This window comes from Lampetra fluviatilis, unplaced genomic scaffold (genome assembly GCF_964198595.1).
Source record: "Lampetra fluviatilis unplaced genomic scaffold, kcLamFluv1.1 SCAFFOLD_173, whole genome shotgun sequence".
In the NCBI taxonomy this organism is placed as follows: Eukaryota; Metazoa; Chordata; class Hyperoartia; order Petromyzontiformes; family Petromyzontidae; genus Lampetra; species Lampetra fluviatilis.
In genome coordinates, this window is record NW_027621324.1 from 162501 (window position 1) to 184887 (window position 22387).

The 22387-nt window shown below is 26.2% G+C and overlaps 1 protein-coding gene across 1 annotated transcript in view; it reads left to right on the forward strand.

Annotated features, from left to right (window-relative positions):
• Positions 1-2598: 2598 nt before the first annotated feature.
• The window catches only part of LOC144955098 (DDB1- and CUL4-associated factor 6-like), a gene marked incomplete at its 3' end in the record, with an annotated part of 31304 nt that continues 11515 nt past the window's right edge, over positions 2599-22387 (forward strand). The window contains exon 1 of the mRNA XM_078885434.1: positions 2599-3892. Coding sequence (XP_078741560.1) covers positions 3820-3892 — 73 coding nt within the window. The remainder of the gene's footprint in view (positions 3893-22387) is intronic.

The window sequence follows — 22387 nt, forward strand, 5'->3', positions numbered from 1 at the left end:
ATATTTGCCCTTCACTGACGCGGGTCGTTTCAACTCTCGCGAGATTTCGTGCCCCTCTTGGCCAGTTGCCCACGACCCCCCCGTGACCCCCCCGTGACCCCCCCCCAATCCTTTGGACCCAACCAATTTAACTTCTACCACGAGGGGGTGTGGAATCTGTTACGAGTTCATCATCATAATAATACATCAAAACTATGCTCGGTTCTTTCGGTAAAGTCACGTAGATGATAGAGAAAAAAATATGAAAATAAACTAACTAAAATTTGTGTTAAAATGATGAAATGAAAGTAGAAAATAAAACGAATAAAATAAAAATAAAACATTCAAATACAAATAGTTAGATAAAAATATTACAATGAAATTAATCAAATAAAAATAATTAAATATAAATAATCAAATATCAATACAATATTAAAGTCATAACATTTAAATTACGAGTTCATCATAATAATACATCTAAACTATGCTCGGAAGTCACGTAGATGATAGAGAAAAAAATATGAAAAAAACTAACGAAAAATGTAATAAAAATGTTGAAATAAAAATGATGAAATAAAAGTAGAAAAGAAAAATAATCAAATAAAAATAACAAATTTAAATACAAATAATGACATAAAATATTACAATGAAATTAATAAAAAAAAATCAAATAGCAATAAAATATTAAAGTCACAAAATTTAAATTACGAGTTCATCATAATAATACATCTAAACTATGCTCGGTTCTTTCGGTAAAGTCACGTAGATGATAGAGAAAAAAACATGAAATAAACTAACGAAAAATGTAATAAAAATGTTGAAATAAAAATGATGAAATAAAAGTAGAAAAGAAAAATAATCAAATAAAAATAACAAATGTAAATACAAATTATTACATTAAATATTACAATGAAATTAATGAAATAAAAATAATAAAATGAAATAATCAAATATCAGTAAACTAAATTTCGATTTAAAGCTTCTTTCGTGACTGCAGGGATTCATCTTCTTGGTTCTTTCGGTAAAGTCACGTAGAAGGGAAGTAATAAAATAATAAAAATAAATAAAATTATTTTATTACTTCCCTTCTACGTGACTTTACCGAAAGAACCAAGAAGATCAGTAAACTATTAAAGTCATTAAATTTTAATTATACGAAATGTATGACATCCACACGATGTACATCAATTACAAACTACCCAACCCACGGCCCCAACTGTCAATAGCATCTAAAGTAACTTTGGTTATCGATAAAATCCTTATAAATTATTTACACAACGTAGGATATACGTAACTTTTTGTTAACATAATAATACGAAATAAAATTAATATAATTTTTAAATAAGATTATCGATTATGTAGACATCATAGATTGTCAGTACACTCCGATTAAGAACCAGGCCACAGACAACTTTCGTGTTTTTTTGGTGTTTTATTATTATGAAATGTTTATTTTAAATTTTTTGTTATTTTTTTTATCCCCTTTATTGTCTCTTATTATTTTTTTTCTATCAATCTACGTAACTTTTATCGAAAGAACCAAAGAAGATTTTTTTTTTTGACATCTGAGCGTTTTGTTTTCTCCCTGAGGGTTCAGTGTGTTGGAACAGCCCACAACGCAGCTGGGCGGCCATCTTGGGTAGGGGCTGGTGTAGGGGGTGTGGCCTGTGGAATGACGTCACCGCCCCATTGATAAACATTGCGTAATGCAAAATAAATCGATATTTTCGTTCCAGGGTAGTAAATGTTACTTTTTAATTGCTTATGACTCATATGGGGCCGTCCATAAATGACGTCACGCGATTTTTGACGATTTTTGACCCCCCCCCCCCCAAAAAAAAAAAACATAATTCTAATAACTTTAAAATATTTCGATTTAAAGCTTTCGTGACTGCAGGGATTCATCTTTCGGTGAAGTGACGTTGAATGGAAATAATAAAATAATAAAAATAAACATAATAAAATAAAAATAACAATAAAAATAAACTAAAATTAAATATTAAAAACAATTTAAAATAAAATTACAATAAAAATTAACTAAAAATAAATATTAAATACTATTAAAAATAAAATAACAATAAAAATAAACTAATATTACATTTTAAATACAATTAAATATAAAATAACAATAAAATAAACTAAAATTAAATATGAAATACAATTAAAAATAAAATAAAAATAAACTAAAATATAATATTAAATACAATTAAAAATAAAATGACAATAAAAATAAACTAAAATAAATACAAATAAAATAACAATAAAAAAATAAAAAAATAAGAAATAAAATATTATTTCCCTTCTACGTGACGACTTTACCGAAAGAACCAAGAAGATGAATCTCCCTGCAGTCACGAAAGCTTTAAATGGAGACTTTGCTGTTGTTTCCTGGTCCACAAAAGCAAAATTTGTGAGTAATAACAGCAACTCTCAGCACTTTCGAGGCGTAATCAATTAGAAAATGACACTTACTACGCAGAGATAAAAAAATAAAATATTAAAAATTAAACAAATTTGTGTCAGCCCCGCACCCACCAAAGCCCCTTGCCCTACGTAAAATGGCGGCGAGGTAACGGTTAAATGACGTCACTCGCGAGTGACGTCACCGGCGTCGATGTAAATATAGAATCCGAAGAGCTGTAGCTTCTGACTAAGGCGCTGTCTCTCTGCCTGTCTGCGGGGTTGTCTTTCTGTCTGACTGTCTCTCTGCCTGCCTGCCTGTCTTACTGACTGTCTGCCTGTCTTACTGTCTGTCTGGCTGGCTGGCTGACTGTCTGTCTGGCTGGCTGACTGACTGTCTGTCTTACTGACTGTCTGCCTGTCTTACTGACTGTCTGTCTGCCTGTCTTACTGACTGTCTGCCTGTCTTACTGTCTGTCTGGCTGGCTGGCTGACTGTCTGTCTGGCTGGCTGACTGACTGTCTGTCTTACTGACTGTCTGCCTGTCTTACTGACTGTCTGTCTGGCTGGCTGACTGACTGCGGGGCTGACTGTCTGCCTCTCTGTCTCTCTGCGGGGTTGTCTTTCTGTCTGTCTTTCTGTCTGACTGACTGTCTGCCTGTCTGTCTCTCTGCGGGGTTGTCCCCCCCCCCCTGTGTCTCCCTGTCTCCGTGTCTCTCTGTCTCCCTGTGTCTCTCTGTGTCTCTGTCTCTCTGTGTCCCCGTGTCCCCCTGTCTTTGTGTCTCTGTGTCTCCCTGTGTCTCTCTGTCTCTGTGTCTCTGTGTCTCTGTCTCTCTGTGTCTCCCTGTGTCCCCCTGTGTCTCTGTGTCTCTCTGTCTGTGTCTCCCTGTGTCTGTCTCTCTGTGTCTCCCTGTGTCTCTGTGTCTCTGTCTCTGTGTCTCTGTCCCCCTGTGTCTCCCTGTGTCTCTGTGTCTCTGTGTCCCCCTGTCTCCGTGTCTCTGTGTCTCTCTGTCTCTGTCTCTCTGTGTATCTGTGTGTCCGTGTCTCCCTGTCCCCCTGTGTCCCCCTGTGTCTCTCTGTGTCTCCCTGTGTCTCCCTGTGTCTCTGTGTCTCTGTGTCCCCCTGTCTCCGTGTCTCTGTGTCTCTGTGTCTCTGTCTCTCTGTGTATCTGTGTGTCCGTGTCTCCCTGTCCCCCTGTGTCCCCCTGTGTCTCTCTGTGTCTCCCTGTGTCTCCCTGTGTCTCTGTGTCTCTGTGTCCCCCTGTCTCCGTGTCTCTGTGTCTCTGTGTCTCTGTCTCTCTGTGTATCTGTGTGTCCGTGTCTCCCTGTCCCCCTGTGTCCCCCTGTGTCTCTCTGTGTCTCCCTGTGTCTCCCTGTGTCTCCGTGTCTCTGTCTCTCTCTGTCCCCCTGTCTTCGTGTCTCCGTGTCTCCCCCCGTGGCCATGTCCACGCTTCTGTTCGACGTCCGCCAGCGGAGTGTCGGACTGCGCGACAGCGTGCGGACAAACTTCCTGGGTACATTATACACTACACTGTACACTACACTGTACACTACACTGTACACTACACTGTACACTACACTGTACACTACACTGTACACCACACTACACTGTACACTACACTATACACTACACTGTACACTACACTGTACACTACACTGTACACTACACTACACTGTACACTACACTATACACTACACTATACACTACACTATACACTGTACACTACACTGTACACTACACTATACACTGTACACTACACTGTACACTACACTATACACTACACTACATACTACACTACATTATACACTACATTATACACTATACACTACATACTACACTACATTATACACTACATTATATACTACACTATACACTACACTACATTTTACACTACACTATACACTACACTATACACTACACTATACACTACTACACTACACTATACACTACACTATACACTACACTATACACTACACTACACTATACACTACACTATACACTACACTATACACTACACTATACACTACACTACACTATACACTACACTATACACTACACTATACACTACATACTACACTACATACTACACTATACACTATACACACTACACTATACACTACACTATACACTACATTATATACTACACTATACACTACACTATACACTACACTATACACTACACTATACACTACATTATATACTACACTATACACTACACTATACACTACACTATACACTACATTATATACTACACTATACACTACACTATATACTACACTACACTATACACTACACTATATACTACATTATATACTACACTATACACTACATTATATACTACACTATACACTACACTATATACTACACTACACTATACACTACACTATACACTACACTATACACTACACTATACACACTACACTATACACTACACTATACACTACACTATACACTACACTATACACACTACACTATACACTACACTATACACTACACTATACACTATATACTACACTATACACTACACTATACACTATATACTACACTACACCACTACACTACTACACTATACACTACACTACATTATACACTATACACTACACTATACACTACACTATACACTACACTATACACTACACTACATTATACACTATACACTACTATACACTACACTATACACTACATTATACACTACACTATACACTACACTATACACTACACTATACACTACACTATACACTACACTATACACTACACCATATACTACACAATACACTACACTATACACTACTACACTACACTATACACTACACTACTACACTACATTATACACTACACCACTACACTACTACACTACATTATACACTATACACTACACTATACACCACACTACATTATACACTACTACGCTACACTATACACTACATTATACACTATACACTACACTACATTATACACTATATACTACACTATACACTACACTACACTATACACTACACTATACACTACACTATACACTACACTATACACTACATTATACACTATACACTACACACTACACTACATTATACACTACTACACTACACTATTCACTACACTACATTATACACTATATACTACACTATACACTACACTATACACTACACTATACATTATACACTACACTATACACTACTATACACTATACACTACACTATACACTACACTATACACTACACTACATTATACACTATATACTACACTATACACTACACTACTACACTATACACTACACTATACATTACACACTACACTATGCACTACACTATACACTACACTACATACACTACATTATACACTACACTATACACTACATTATACACTACATTATACACTACACTATACTATACACTAATGTTCGGAGTTGTGTGTTTTGTTTGCATTATGACCGCAGGTATTGTGCTCTATGCAAACATGACTCCTCGTAAAAAAGGTGTCAGTTTTGTTGCCAGATAGAAGGGTAAAAAAACAATTATCATATTTTTTACTGGCAAATGAGGTACCAAGTCTTCATCTTGTTCCCCTTCTTGTATATCGAGGCGTAGATGTGGTCACCGCTCTTCTGCGCCCTTGCACGGGGCGGGATTACTGAGGCAACGTGCCGTTTGCGAGCCCATTGACCTTATTTTGAAGCTTTCGTGTCTGAAAGACGGAAGCTTGTGTTGCCTCCTAAACGTCGTGACTTAATTGAGTTGTTTTCATTTTATTTAATTTTGTACCCGCGTAACTTTACCGAATTTTGTTTCGTTTTCTTTTATTCCTAACTCCGTGACTTTACCGTGAGAACCAACGGGTGCCCGTTGACCTTGTCCTTCCTGCCTATTGTGTGCGTGCGGTGACATGGCGGGATGTCACTGTAACGCGGGTCATGGTGTAGCGGTGTGTTCACACGGCGGTCACCACGGCAACGTGGATGTGGTACCAGCGCTAGAGGGACACGGTGTAGCGATGTGTTCACATGGCGGAGTGTGTGGGGTATTGGCGCTAGAGGGTCACGGTGTAGCGGTGTGTTCACACCGCGGTTCACCACGGCGACGTGGATGTGGTAGAGGGTCACGGTGTAGCGGTGTGTTCACACTGCAGTCACCACAGCGGTGTGGATGTGGTACCGGTGCTAGAGGGTCACGGTGTAGCGATGTGTTCACACGGCGGTCACCACGGCGACGTGGATGTGGTACCAGCGCTAGAGGGTCACGGTGTAGCGATGTGTTCACACGGCGGAGTGTGTGTGGTACCAGCGCTAGAGGGTCACGGTGTAGCGGTGTGTTCACACTGCGGTCACCACGGTGATGTGGATGTGGTAGAGGGTCACGGTGTAGCGATGTGTTCACACTGCAGTCACCACGGCAACGTGGATGTGGTACCAGCGCTAGAGGGTTCACACTGCAGTCACCACGGCGACGTGGGTGTGGTAGAGGGTCACGGTGTAGCGGTGTGTTCACACTGCAGTCACCACAGCGGTGTGGATGTGGTACCGGTGCTAGAGGGTCAAGGTGTAGCGGTGTGTTCACACTGCGGTCACCACGGCGACGTGGATGTGGTAGAGGGTCACGGTGTAGCGGTGTGTTCACACGGCGGTCACCACGGCAACGTGGATGTGGTACCAGCGCTAGAGGGACACGGTGTAAGGATGTGTTCACACGGCGGAGTGTGTGTGGTAATTGGCGCTAGAGGGTCACGGTGTAGCGATGTGTTCACACCGCAGTTCACCACGGCGACGTGGGTGTGGTAGAGGGTCACGGTGTAGCGGTGTGTTCACACTGCAGTCACCACAGCGGTGTGGATGTGGTACCGGTGCTAGAGGGTCACGGTGTAGCGGTGTGTTCACACGGCGGTCACCACGGTGATGTGGATGTGGTAGAGGGTCACGGTGTAGCGATGTGTTCACACTGCAGTCACCATGGCAACGTGGATGTGGTACCAGCGCTAGAGGGTCACGGTGTAGCGGTGTGTTCACACTGCAGTCACCACGGCGACGTGGGTGTGGTAGAGGGTCACGGTGTAGCGGTGTGTTCACACTGCAGTCACCACAGCGGTGTGGATGTGGTACCGGTGCTAGAGGGTCACGGTGTAGCGGTGTGTTCACACTGCGGTCACCACGGCGACGTGGATGTGGTAGAGGGTCATGGTGTAGCGGTGTGTTCACACGGCGGTCACCACGGCAACGTGGATGTGGTACCAGCGCTAGAGGGACACGGTGTAACGATGTGTTCACACGGCGGAGTGTGTGTGGTATTGGCGCTAGAGGGTCACGGTGTAGCGATGTGTTCACACCGCAGTTCACCACGGCGACGTGGGTGTGGTAGAGGGTCACGGTGTAGCGGTGTGTTCACACTGCAGTCACCACAGCGGTGTGGATGTGGTACCGGTGCTAGAGGGTCACGGTGTAGCGGTGTGTTCACACTGCAGTCACCACAGCGGTGTGGATGTGGTACCGGTGCTAGAGGGGATGTGGTACCGGTGCTAGAGGGTCACGGTATAGCGGTGTGTTCACACCACAGTCACCACGGCGACGTGGGTGTGGTAGAGGGTCACGGTTGTAGCGATGTGTTCACACGGCGGTCACCACGGTGACGTGGATGTGGTAGAGGGTCACGGTGTAGCGGTGTGTTCACACGGCGGTCACCACGGCGACGTGGATGTGGTAGTGGCGCTAGAGGGTCACGGTGTAGCGGTGTGTTCACACCACAGTCACCACGGCGATGTGTGTGTGGTACCGGTGCTAGAGGGTCATGGTGTAGCGGTGTGTTCACACTGCCGTTACCACGGCGGTCGTGTGTGCCACAATTGGTTTTGTACCCTTCTATCTGGCAACAAAACTGACACCTTTTTACAAGGAGTCATGTTTGCATAGACCGCAATACCTGCAGTCATAATGCAAACAAAAGAACATAACTCTGATAATGTATGCACTGTCCTTTTGACACCGTTGTAAAACGGTGTCAGTTTTGTTTGCCAGATAGAAGGGTTAAAAAAAACAATTATCATATTTTGCTACTGGCAAATGAGGTTTCCAATGGTGTAAAATGCTTGCCCCGAGCTCTCATACTCTGATGGTGCATTGTCTTTGAGTTTTCATCTGGTCCAACACCATGTGAGACTAGGCTCTAAGGAAAGCTGTCTCGGGTGTGGACCAATCAACTTCAAGGACAGTGCACATACATTATCAGAGTTGTGTCTTTTGTTTGTATTACGACTGCAGGTATTGTGGTCTATGCAAACATGACTCCTTGTAAAAAAAAGGTGTCAGTTTTTGTTGCCAGATAGAAGGGTACAAAAAAAAACAATTATCATATTTTTACCGGCAAATGAGGTTCCCCATAGGGTGTGTGTGTGGTAGTGGCGCTAGAGGGTCACGGTTGTAGCGGTGTGTTCACACCGCCGTCACCACGGCGACGTGGGTGTGGTAAGTGGCGCTAGAGGGTCACTGTGTAGCGGTGTGTTCACACGGCGGTCACCACGGCGACGTGGATGTGGTACTGGTGCTAGAGGGTCACGGTTGTAGTGGTGTGTTCACACGGCGGTCACCACGGCGACGTGGGGTGTGGTAGTGGCGCTAGAGGGTCACGTGTTGTAGCGGTCGTGTTCACACCGCCGTCACCACGGCGACGTGGGGTGTGGTACCGGCTCAAGAGGGTCACGGCAAACGCTGACCGACAGCGCTGGGTGGCACCACGCCCTGCGTGCAGTGCCGACCCCTACAGGGAAGGCTGTGATAGCCCCGGCCACGGGAACGGGCTCGCCAACAAGTCCCGTGGCGCTCCGGGTTGACCCCATAGAACTCGACGTGACCGGTTCCGTCTACCGCAGAGGCCCCAAGTGAGGTGGGGGGGGTGGGTGGGGGGTCACGTGGTCGGTGGTCGGGATCCTTCTGGAGGATTCTGGAAGGGGGTCCTGGCTCAGGGCGGAGCCGGTCGACTCCGCGGTGGATACAAGCCAGAGTCACCCACGAGGTTGTTCACCCTGAAGGACTCATCCACACGTCGTGTGGGTCCCGGTCCGTCGTAGCCTGGTCACGTGGTCATTAGCGTGGTGAGCTGGTCACGTGACCAGTCACGTGGTGAGCTGGTCATGTGACCAGTCACGTGGTCATTAGCGTGGTGAGCTGGTCATGTGACCAGTCACGTGGTGGTTAGTGTGGTGAGTTGGTCATGTGACCAGTCACGTGGTGGTTAGTGTCGTGAGTTGGTCATGTGACCAGTCACGGGGGTGATTAGCGTGGTGAGCTGGTCATGTGACCAGTCACGTGGTGGTTAGTGTGGTGAGTTGGTCATGTGACCAGTCACGTGGTGGTTAGTGTGGTGAGTTGGTCATGTGGACCAGTCACGGGGTGATTAGTGTGGTGAGCTGGTCATGTGACCAGTCACGGGGTGATTAGCGTGGTGAGCTGGTCATGTGACCAGTCACGTGGTGGTTAGTGTCGGTGAGTTGGTCATGTGACCAGTCACGGGGTGATTAGTGTGGTGAGCTGGTCATGTGACCAGTCACGTGGTGGTTAGTGTGGTGAGTTGGTCATGTGACCAGTCACGGGGTGATTAGTGTGGTGAGCTGGTCATGTGACCAGTCACGTGGTGGTTAGTGTGGTGAGCTGGTCACTGTGACCAGTTGGAGGGTAATTTTGATTTCTTTCAATTTCGATATTTTCTCTAATTAGCCTTGGCCAGTAGTAGCTACATTTCGATGTGAAGCTTCTTTCGTGACTGCAGCAGCAGGGAGATTCATCTTCTTGGTTCTTTCGGTAAAGTCGTCACGTAGAAGGGAAGTAATAAAATAATAAAAATAAAACATTATAAAAATAATGCAAATAAAACATGAAAATAAAACATAATAAAATAATAAAACATAATAAATAATACAAATAAAACATAATAAAATAATAAAACATAATAAAATAATACAAATAAAACATAATAAAATAATGAAACATAATAAAATAATACAAATAAAACATGATAAAATAATACAAATAAAACATAATAAAATAATAAAACATAATAAAATAATACAAATAAAACATGATAAAATAATACAATAAAACATGATAAAATAATGCAAATAAAACATAATAAAATAATAAAACATAATAAAATAATACAAATAAAACATGATAAATAATACAAATAAAACATGATAAAATAATAAAACATAATAAAATAATACAAATAAAACATGATAAAATAATGCAAATAAAACATAATAAAATAATAAAACATAATAAAATAATACAAATAAAACATGATAAAATAATGCAAATAAAACATAATAAAATAATAAAACATAAATAAAATAATACAAATAAAACATGATAAAATAATGCAAATAAAACATAATAAAATAATAAAACATGATAAAATAATACAAATAAAACATGATAAAATAATACAAATAAAAACATGATAAAATAATACAAATAAAACATGATAAAATAATACAAATAAAACATAATAAAATAATACAAATAAAACATGATAAAATAATACAAATAAAACATAATAAAATAATGAAACATGATAAAATAATACAAATAAAACATAATAAATAATACAAATAAAACATAATAAAATAATGAACATGATAAAAATAATACAAATAAAACATAATAAAATAATACAAATAAAACATGATAAAATAATACAAATAAAACATGATAAAATAATACAAATAAAACATGATAAAATAATACAAATAAAACATAATAAAATAATACAAATAAAACATGATAAAATAATACAAATAAAACCATGATAAAATAATACAAATAAAACATGATAAAATAATACAAATAAAACATGATAAAATAATACAAATAAAACATAATAAAATAATACAAATAAAACATGATAAAATAATACAATAAAACATGATAAAATAATACAAATAAAACATAATAAAATAATACAAATAAAACATAATAAAATAATACAAATAAAACATGATAAAATAATACAAATAAAAACATGATAAAATAATACAAATAAAACATAATAAAATAATACAAATAAAACATGATAAAATAATACAAATAAAACATAATAAAATAATACAAATAAAACATAATAAAATAATACAAATAAAACATAATAAAATAATACAAATAAAACATGATAAAATAATACAAATAAAACATGATAAAATAATACAAATAAAACATGATAAAATAATACAAATAAAACATGATAAAATAATACAAATAAAACATGATAAAATAATACAAATAAAAATGATAAAATAATACAAATAAAACATGATAAAATAATACAAATAAAACATGATAAAAATAATACAAATAAAACATGATAAAATAATACAAATAAAACATGATAAAATAATACAAATAAAAACATGATAAAATAATACAAATAAAACATGATAAAATAATACAAATAAAACATAATAAAATAATACAAATAAAACATGATAAAATAATACAAATAAAACATGATAAAATAATACAAATAAAAACATAATAAAATAATACAAATAAAACATGATAAAATAATACAAATAAAACATGATAAAATAATACAAATAAAACATGATAAAATAATACAAATAAAACATGATAAAATAATACAAATAAAACATGATAAAATAATACAAATAAAACATGATAAAATAATACAAATAAAACATGATAAAATAATACAAATAAAACATAATAAAATAATACAAATAAAACATGATAAAATAATACAAATAAAACATGATAAAATAATACAAATAAAACATGATAAAATAATACAAATAAAACATGATAAAATAATACAAATAAAACATGATAAAATAATACAAATAAAACATAATAAAATAATACAAATAAAAACATGATAAAATAATACAAATAAAACATGATAAAATAATACAAATAAAACATAATAAAATAATACAAATAAAACATAATAAAATAATACAAATAAAACATGATAAAATAATACAAATAAAACATAATAAAATAATACAAATAAAACATAATAAAATAATACAAATAAAACATGATAAAATAATACAAATAAAACATGATAAAATAATACAAATAAAACATGATAAAATAATACAAATAAAACATAATAAAATAATACAAATAAAACATGATAAAAATAATACAAATAAAACATGATAAAATAATGAAACATGATAAAATAATACAAATAAAACATGATAAAATAATACACAATAAAACATAAATAAAATAATACAAATAAACATGATAAAATAATACAAATAAAACATGATAAAATAATGAAACATGATAAAATAATACAAATAAAACATAATAAAATAATACAAATAAAACATAATAAAATAATACAAATAAAACCATGATAAAATAATACAAATAAAACATGATAAAATAATACAAATAAAACATGATAAAATAATACAAATAAAACATGATAAAATAATACAAATAAAACATAATAAAATAATACAAATAAAACATGATAAAATAATACAAATAAAACATAATAAAATAATACAAATAAAACATAATAAAATAATACAAATAAAACATGATAAAATAATGAAACATAATAAAATAATACAAATAAAACATGATAAAATAATACAAATAAAACATAATAAAATAATACAAATAAAACATGATAAAATAATGAAACATAATAAAATAATACAATAAAACATGATAAAATAATACAAATAAAAACATGATAAAATAATACAAATAAAACATGATAAAATAATACAAATAAAACATGATAAAATAATACAAATAAAACATGATAAAATAATGAAACATGATAAAATAATACAAATAAAACATAATAAAATAATACAAATAAAACATGATAAAATAATACAAATAAAACATGATAAAATAATACAAATAAAACATGATAAAATAATACAAATAAAACATGATAAAATAATACAAATAAAACATGATAAAATAATGAAAACATAATAAAATAATACAAATAAAACATGATAAATAATACAAATAAAACATAATAAAATAATGAAACATGATAAAATAATACAAATAAAACATGATAAAATAATACAAATAAAACATGATAAAATAATGAAACATAATAAAATAATACAAATAAAACATGATAAAATAATACATAATAAAACATGATAAATAATACAAATAAAACATGATAAAATAATACAAATAAAACATGATAAAAATAATACAAATAAAACATGATAAAATAATACAAATAAAACATGATAAAATAATGAAACATAATAAAATAATACAAATAAAACATGATTAAAATAATACAAATAAAACATAATAAAATAATGAAACATGATAAAATAATACAAATAAAACATGATTAAAATAATGAAACATGATAAAATAATACAAATAAAACATAATAAAATAATACAAATAAAACATGATAAAATAATACAAATAAAACATGATAAAATAATACAAATAAAACATGATAAATAATACAAATAAAACATGATAAAATAATACAAATAAAACATGATAAAATAATACAAATAAAACATGATAAAATAATACAAATAAACACATGATAAAATAATACAAATAAAACATGATAAAATAATGAAACATAATAAAAATAATACAAATAAAACATAATAAAATAATACAAATAAACATGATAAAATAATACAAATAAAACATAATAAAATAATACAAATAAAACATGATAAAATAATACAAATAAAACATGATAAAATAATACAAATAAAACATGATAAAATAATACAAATAAAACATAATAAAATAATACAAATAAAACATGATAAAATAATACAAATAAAACATGATAAAATTAATACAAATAAACATGATAAAATAATACAAATAAAACATGATAAAATAATACAAATAAAACATGATAAAATAATACAAATAAAACATAATAAAATAATACAAATAAAACATGATAAAATAATACAAATAAAACATAATAAAATAATACAAATAAAACATGATAAAATAATACAAATAAAACATGATAAAATAATACAAATAAAACATGATAAAATAATACAATAAAACATGATAAAATAATACAAATAAAACATGATAAAATAATACAAATAAAACATGATAAAATAATACAAATAAACATGATAAAATAATACAAATAAAACATAATAAAAATAATACAAATAAAACATGATAAAATAATACAAATAAAACATGATAAAATAATACAAATAAAACATGATAAAATAATACAAATAAAAACATGATAAAATAATACAAATAAAACATGATAAAATAATACAAATAAACATAATAAAATAATACAAATAAAACATGATAAAATAATACAAATAAAACATGATAAAATAATACAAATAAAACATAATAAAATAATACAAATAAAACATGATAAAATAATACAAATAAAACATGATAAAATAATACAAATAAAACATGATAAAATAATACAAATAAAACATGATAAAATAATACAAATAAAACATAATAAATAATACAAATAAAACATGATAAAATAATACAAATAAACATGATAAAATAATACAAATAAAAACATAATAAAATAATACAAATAAAACATAATAAAATAATACAAATAAAACATGATAAAATAATACAAATAAAACATAATAAAATAATACAAATAAAACATGATAAAATAATACAAAATAAAACATGATAAAAATAATACAAATAAAACATAATAAAATAATACAAAATAAAACATGATAAAATAATACCAAATAAAAACATAATAAAATAATACAAATAAAACATGATAAAATAATACAAATAAAACATGATAAAAATAATACAAATAAAACATAATAATAAAATAATACAAATAAAACATAATAAAATAATACAAATAAAACATTAAAAATAATACAAATAAAACATAATAAAATAATACAAATAAAACATGATAAAATAATACAAATAAAACATGATAAAATAATACAAATAAAACATAATAAAATAATACAAATAAAACATGATAAAATAATAAAACATAATAAAATAATACAAATAAAACATAATAAAATAATACAAATAAAACATGATAAAATAATACAAATAAAACATAATAAAATAATACAAATAAAACATAATAAAATAATACAAATAAAACATGATAAAATAATAAAACATAATAAAATAATACAAATAAAACATAATAAAATAATACAAATAAAACATGATAAAATAATACAAATAAAACATGATAAAATAATACAAATAAAACATGATAAAATAATACAAATAAAACATGATAAAATAATGAAACATGAATAAAATAATACAAATAAAACATGATAAAATAATACAAATAAAACATAATAAAATAATACAAATAAAACATGATAAAATAATACAAATAAAACATAATAAAATAATACAAATAAAACATGATAAAATAATACAAATAAAACATAATAAAATAATACAAATAAAACATAATAAAATAATACAAATAAAACATAATAAAATAATACAAATAAAACATGATAAAATAATGAAACATGATAAAATAATACAAATAAAACATGATAAAATAATACAAATAAAACATGATAAAATAATACAAATAAAACATGATAAAATAATACAAATAAAACTGATAAAATAATACAAATAAAACATGATAAAATAAATACAAATAAAACATGATAAAATAATAAAACATGATAAAATAATACAAATAAAACATGATAAAATAATACAAATAAAACATGATAAAATAATGAAACATAATAAAATAATACAAATAAAACATAATAAAATAATACAAATAAAACATAATAAAATAATACAAATAAAACATGATAAAATAATGAAACATGATAAAATAATACAAATAAAACATAATAAAATAATACAAATAAAACATAATAAAAATAATAAAACATGATAAAATAATACAAATAAAACATAATAAAATAATACAAATAAAACATAATAAAATAATGAAACATGATAAAATAATACAAATAAAACATATAAAATAATACAAATAAAACATGATAAAATAATAAACATAATAAAATAATACAAATAAAACATAATAAAATAATACAAATAAAACATAATAAAATAATACAAATAAAACATAATAAAATAATGAAAATAAAACATAATAAAATAATACAAATAAAACATAATAAAATAATACAAATAAAACATAATAAAATAATACAAATAAAACATGATAAAATAATGAAACATGATAAAATAATACAAATAAAACATAATAAAATAATACAAATAAAACATGATAAAATAATGAAACATGATAAAATAATACAAATAAAACATGATAAAATAATACAAATAAAACATGATAAAATAATACAAATAAAACATGATAAAATAATACAAATAAAACATGATAAAATAATACAAATAAAACATGATAAAATAATACAAATAAAACATAATAAAATAATACAAATAAAACATAATAAAATAATGAAACATGATAAAATAATACAAATAAAACATAATAAAATAATACAAATAAAACATGATAAAATAATACAAATAAAACATAATAAAATAATACAAATAAAACATGATAAAATAATGAAACATGATAAAATAATACAAATAAAACATAATAAAATAATACAAATAAAACATGATAAAATAATGAAACATGATAAAATAATACAAATAAAACATGATAAAATAATACAAATAAAACATGATAAAATAATACAAATAAAACATGATAAAATAATACAAATAAAACATGATAAAATAATACAAATAAAACATGATAAAATAATACAAATAAAACATGATAAAATAATACAAATAAAACATGATAAAATAATACAAATAAAACATAATAAAATAATACAAATAAAACATAATAAAATAATACAAATAAAACACAATAAAATAATGAAACATAATAAAATAATACAAATAAAACATGATAAAATAATACAAATAAAACATGATAAAATAATACAAATAAAACATGATAAAATAATACAAATAAAACATGATAAAATAATACAAATAAAACATGATAAAATAATACAAATAAAACATAATAAAATAATACAAATAAAACATAATAAAATAATGAAACATGATAAAATAATACAAATAAAACATAATAAAATAATACAAATAAAACATGATAAAATAATACAAATAAAACATAATAAAATAATACAAATAAAACATGATAAAATAATGAAACATGATAAAATAATACAAATAAAACATAATAAAATAATACAAATAAAACATGATAAAATAATGAAACATGATAAAATAATACAAATAAAACATGATAAAATAATACAAATAAAACATGATAAAATAATACAAATAAAACATGATAAAATAATACAAATAAAACATGATAAAATAATACAAATAAAACATGATAAAATAATACAAATAAAACATGATAAAATAATACAAATAAAACATGATAAAATAATACAAATAAAACATAATAAAATAATACAAATAAAACATAATAAAATAATACAAATAAAACACAATAAAATAATGAAACATAATAAAATAATACAAATAAAACATGATAAAATAATAAAACATGATAAAATAATACAAATAAAACATAATAAAATAATACAAATAAAACATGATAAAATAATACAAATAAAACATGATAAAATAATACAAATAAAACACAATAAAATAATGAAACATAATAAAATAATACAAATAAAACATAATAAAATAATAAAACATAATAAAATAATACAAATAAAACATAATAAAATAATACAAATAAAACATGATAAAATAATACAAATAAAACATGATAAAATAATACAAATAAAACATAATAAAATAATACAAATAAAACACAATAAAATAATGAAACATAATAAAATAATACAAATAAAACATAATAAAATAATAAAACATGATAAAATAATACAAATAAAACATGATAAAATAATACAAATAAAACATGATAAAATAATACAAATAAAACATGATAAAATAATACAAATAAAACACAATAAAATAATGAAACATAATAAAATAATACAAATAAAACATAATAAAATAATAAAACATGATAAAATAATACAAATAAAACATGATAAAATAATACAAATAAAACATGATAAAATAATACAAATAAAACATAATAAAATAATACAAATAAAACACAATAAAATAATAAAACATAATAAAATAATACAAATAAAACATAATAAAATAATACAAATAAAACATGATAAAATAATACAAATAAAACATGATAAAATAATACAAATAAAACATAATAAAATAATACAAATAAAACATAATAAAATAATACAAATAAAACATGATAAAATAATACAAATAAAACATGATAAAATAATACAAATAAAACATAATAAAATAATACAAATAAAACACAATAAAATAATGAAACATAATAAAATAATACAAATAAAACATGATAAAATAATACAAATAAAACATAATAAAATAATACAAATAAAACATGATAAAATAATACAAATAAAACATGATAAAATAATACAAATAAAACATGATAAAATAATGAAACATAATAAAATAATACAAATAAAACATGATAAAATAATACAAATAAAACACGATAAAATAATGAAACATAATAAAATAATACAAATAAAACATGATAAAATAATACAAATAAAACATGATAAAATAATACAAATAAAACATGATAAAATAATACAAATAAAACATAATAAAATAATACAAATAAAACATAATAAAATAATACAAATAAAACATGATAAAATAATACAAATAAAACATGATAAAATAATACAAATAAAACATGATAAAATAATACAAATAAAACATAATAAAATAATACAAATAAAACATAATAAAATAATACAAATAAAACATGATAAAATAATACAAATAAAACATAATAAAATAATACAAATAAAACATAATAAAATAATACAAATAAAACATGATAAAATAATACAAATAAAACATGATAAAATAATACAAATAAAACATAATAAAATAATACAAATAAAACATAATAAAATAATACAAATAAAACATGATAAAATAATACAAATAAAACATGATAAAATAATACAAATAAAACATAATAAAATAATACAAATAAAACATAATAAAATAATACAAATAAAACATAATAAAATAATACAAATAAAACATGATAAAATAATACAAATAAAACATAATAAAATAATACAAATAAAACATAATAAAATAATAAAACATGATAAAATAATACAAATAAAACATGATAAAATAATACAAATAAAACATAATAAAATAATACAAATAAAACATGATAAAATAATACAAATAAAACATAATAAAATAATGAAACATGATAAAATAATACAAATAAAACATGATAAAATAATACAAATAAAACATGATAAAATAATACAAATAAAACATGATAAAATAATACAAATAAAACATAATAAAATAATACAAATAAAACATAATAAAATAATACAAATAAAACATGATAAAATAATACAAATAAAACATAATAAAATAATACAAATAAAACATGATAAAATAATACAAATAAAACATAATAAAATAATACAAATAAAACATAATAAAATAATACAAATAAAACATGATAAAATAATACAAATAAAACATAATAAAATAATACAAATAAAACATGATAAAATAATACAAATAAAACATGATAAAATAATACAAATAAAACATAATAAAATAATACAAATAAAACATGATAAAATAATACAAATAAAACATGATAAAATAATACAAATAAAACATAATAAAATAATACAAATAAAACATGATAAAATAATACAAATAAAACATAATAAAATAATACAAATAAAACATGATAAAATAATACAAATAAAACATGATAAAATAATAAAACATAATAAAATAATACAAATAAAACATGATAAAATAATACAAATAAAACATGATAAAATAATACAAATAAAACATGATAAAATAATACAAATAAAACATGATAAAATAATACAAATAAAACATGATAAAATAATACAAATAAAACATGATAAAATAATACAAATAAAACATAATAAAATAATACAAATAAAACATAATAAAATAATACAAATAAAACATGATAAAATAATACAAATAAAACATGATAAAATAATACAAATAAAACATGATAAAATAATACAAATAAAACATGATAAAATAATACAAATAAAACATGATAAAATAATACAAATAAAACATGATAAAATAATACAAATAAAACATGATAAAATAATACAAATAAAACATGATAAAATAATACAAATAAAACATGATAAAATAATACAAATAAAACATAATAAAATAATACAAATAAAACATAATAAAATAATACAAATAAAACATGATAAAATAATACAAATAAAACATGATAAAATAATACAAATAAAACATGATAAAATAATACAAATAAAACATGATAAAATAATACAAATAAAACATGATAAAATAATACAAATAAAACATAATAAAATAATACAAATAAAACATAATAAAATAATACAAATAAAACATGATAAAATAATACAAATAAAACATGATAAAATAATACAAATAAAACATAATAAAATAATACAAATAAAACATAATAAAATAATACAAATAAAACATAATAAAATAATACAAATAAAACATAATAAAATAATACAAATAAAACATGATAAAATAATACAAATAAAACATAATAAAATAATACAAATAAAACATGATAAAATAATACAAATAAAACATAATAAAATAATACAAATAAAACATAATAAAATAATACAAATAAAACATGATAAAATAATACAAATAAAACATAATAAAATAATACAAATAAAACATGATAAAATAATACAAATAAAACATAATAAAATAATACAAATAAAACATAATAAAATAATACAAATAAAACATAATAAAATAATACAAATAAAACATGATAAAATAATACAAATAAAACATAATAAAATAATACAAATAAAACATAATAAAATAATACAAATAAAACATGATAAAATAATACAAATAAAACATGATAAAATAATGAAACATGATAAAATAATACAAATAAAACATGATAAAATAATAAAACATGATAAAATAATACAAATAAAACATAATAAAATAATACAAATAAAACATGATAAAATAATGAAACATAATAAAATAATACAAATAAAACATGATAAAATAATAAAACATGATAAAATAATACAAATAAAACATAATAAAATAATACAAATAAAACATGATAAAATAATGAAACATAATAAAATAATACAAATAAAACATAATAAAATAATACAAATAAAACATGATAAAATAATACAAATAAAACATGATAAAATAATGAAACATGATAAAATAATGAAACATAATAAAATAATGAAACATAATAAAATAATGAAACATAATAAAATAATGAAACATAATAAAATAATAAAACATAATAAAATAATGAAACATGATAAAATAATGAAACATAATAAAATAATACAAATAAAACATAATAAAATAATGAAACATAATAAAATAATGAAACATAATAAAATAATACAAATAAAACATAATAAAATAATGAAACATAATAAAATAATGAAACATAATAAAATAATAAAACATAATAAAATAATGAAACATAATAAAATAATAAAACATAATAAAATAATGAAACATAATAAAATAATACAAATAAAACATAATAAAATAATGAAACATAATAAAATAATGAAACATAATAAAATAATAAAACATAATAAAATAATGAAACATAATAAAATAATAAAACATAATAAAATAATAAAACATAATAAAATAATGAAACATAATAAAATAATGAAACATAATAAAATAATGAAACATAATAAAATAATACAAATAAAACATAATAAAATAATGAAACATAATAAAATAATAAAACATAATAAAATAATAAAACATAATAAAATAATGAAACATAATAAAATAATGAAACATAATAAAATA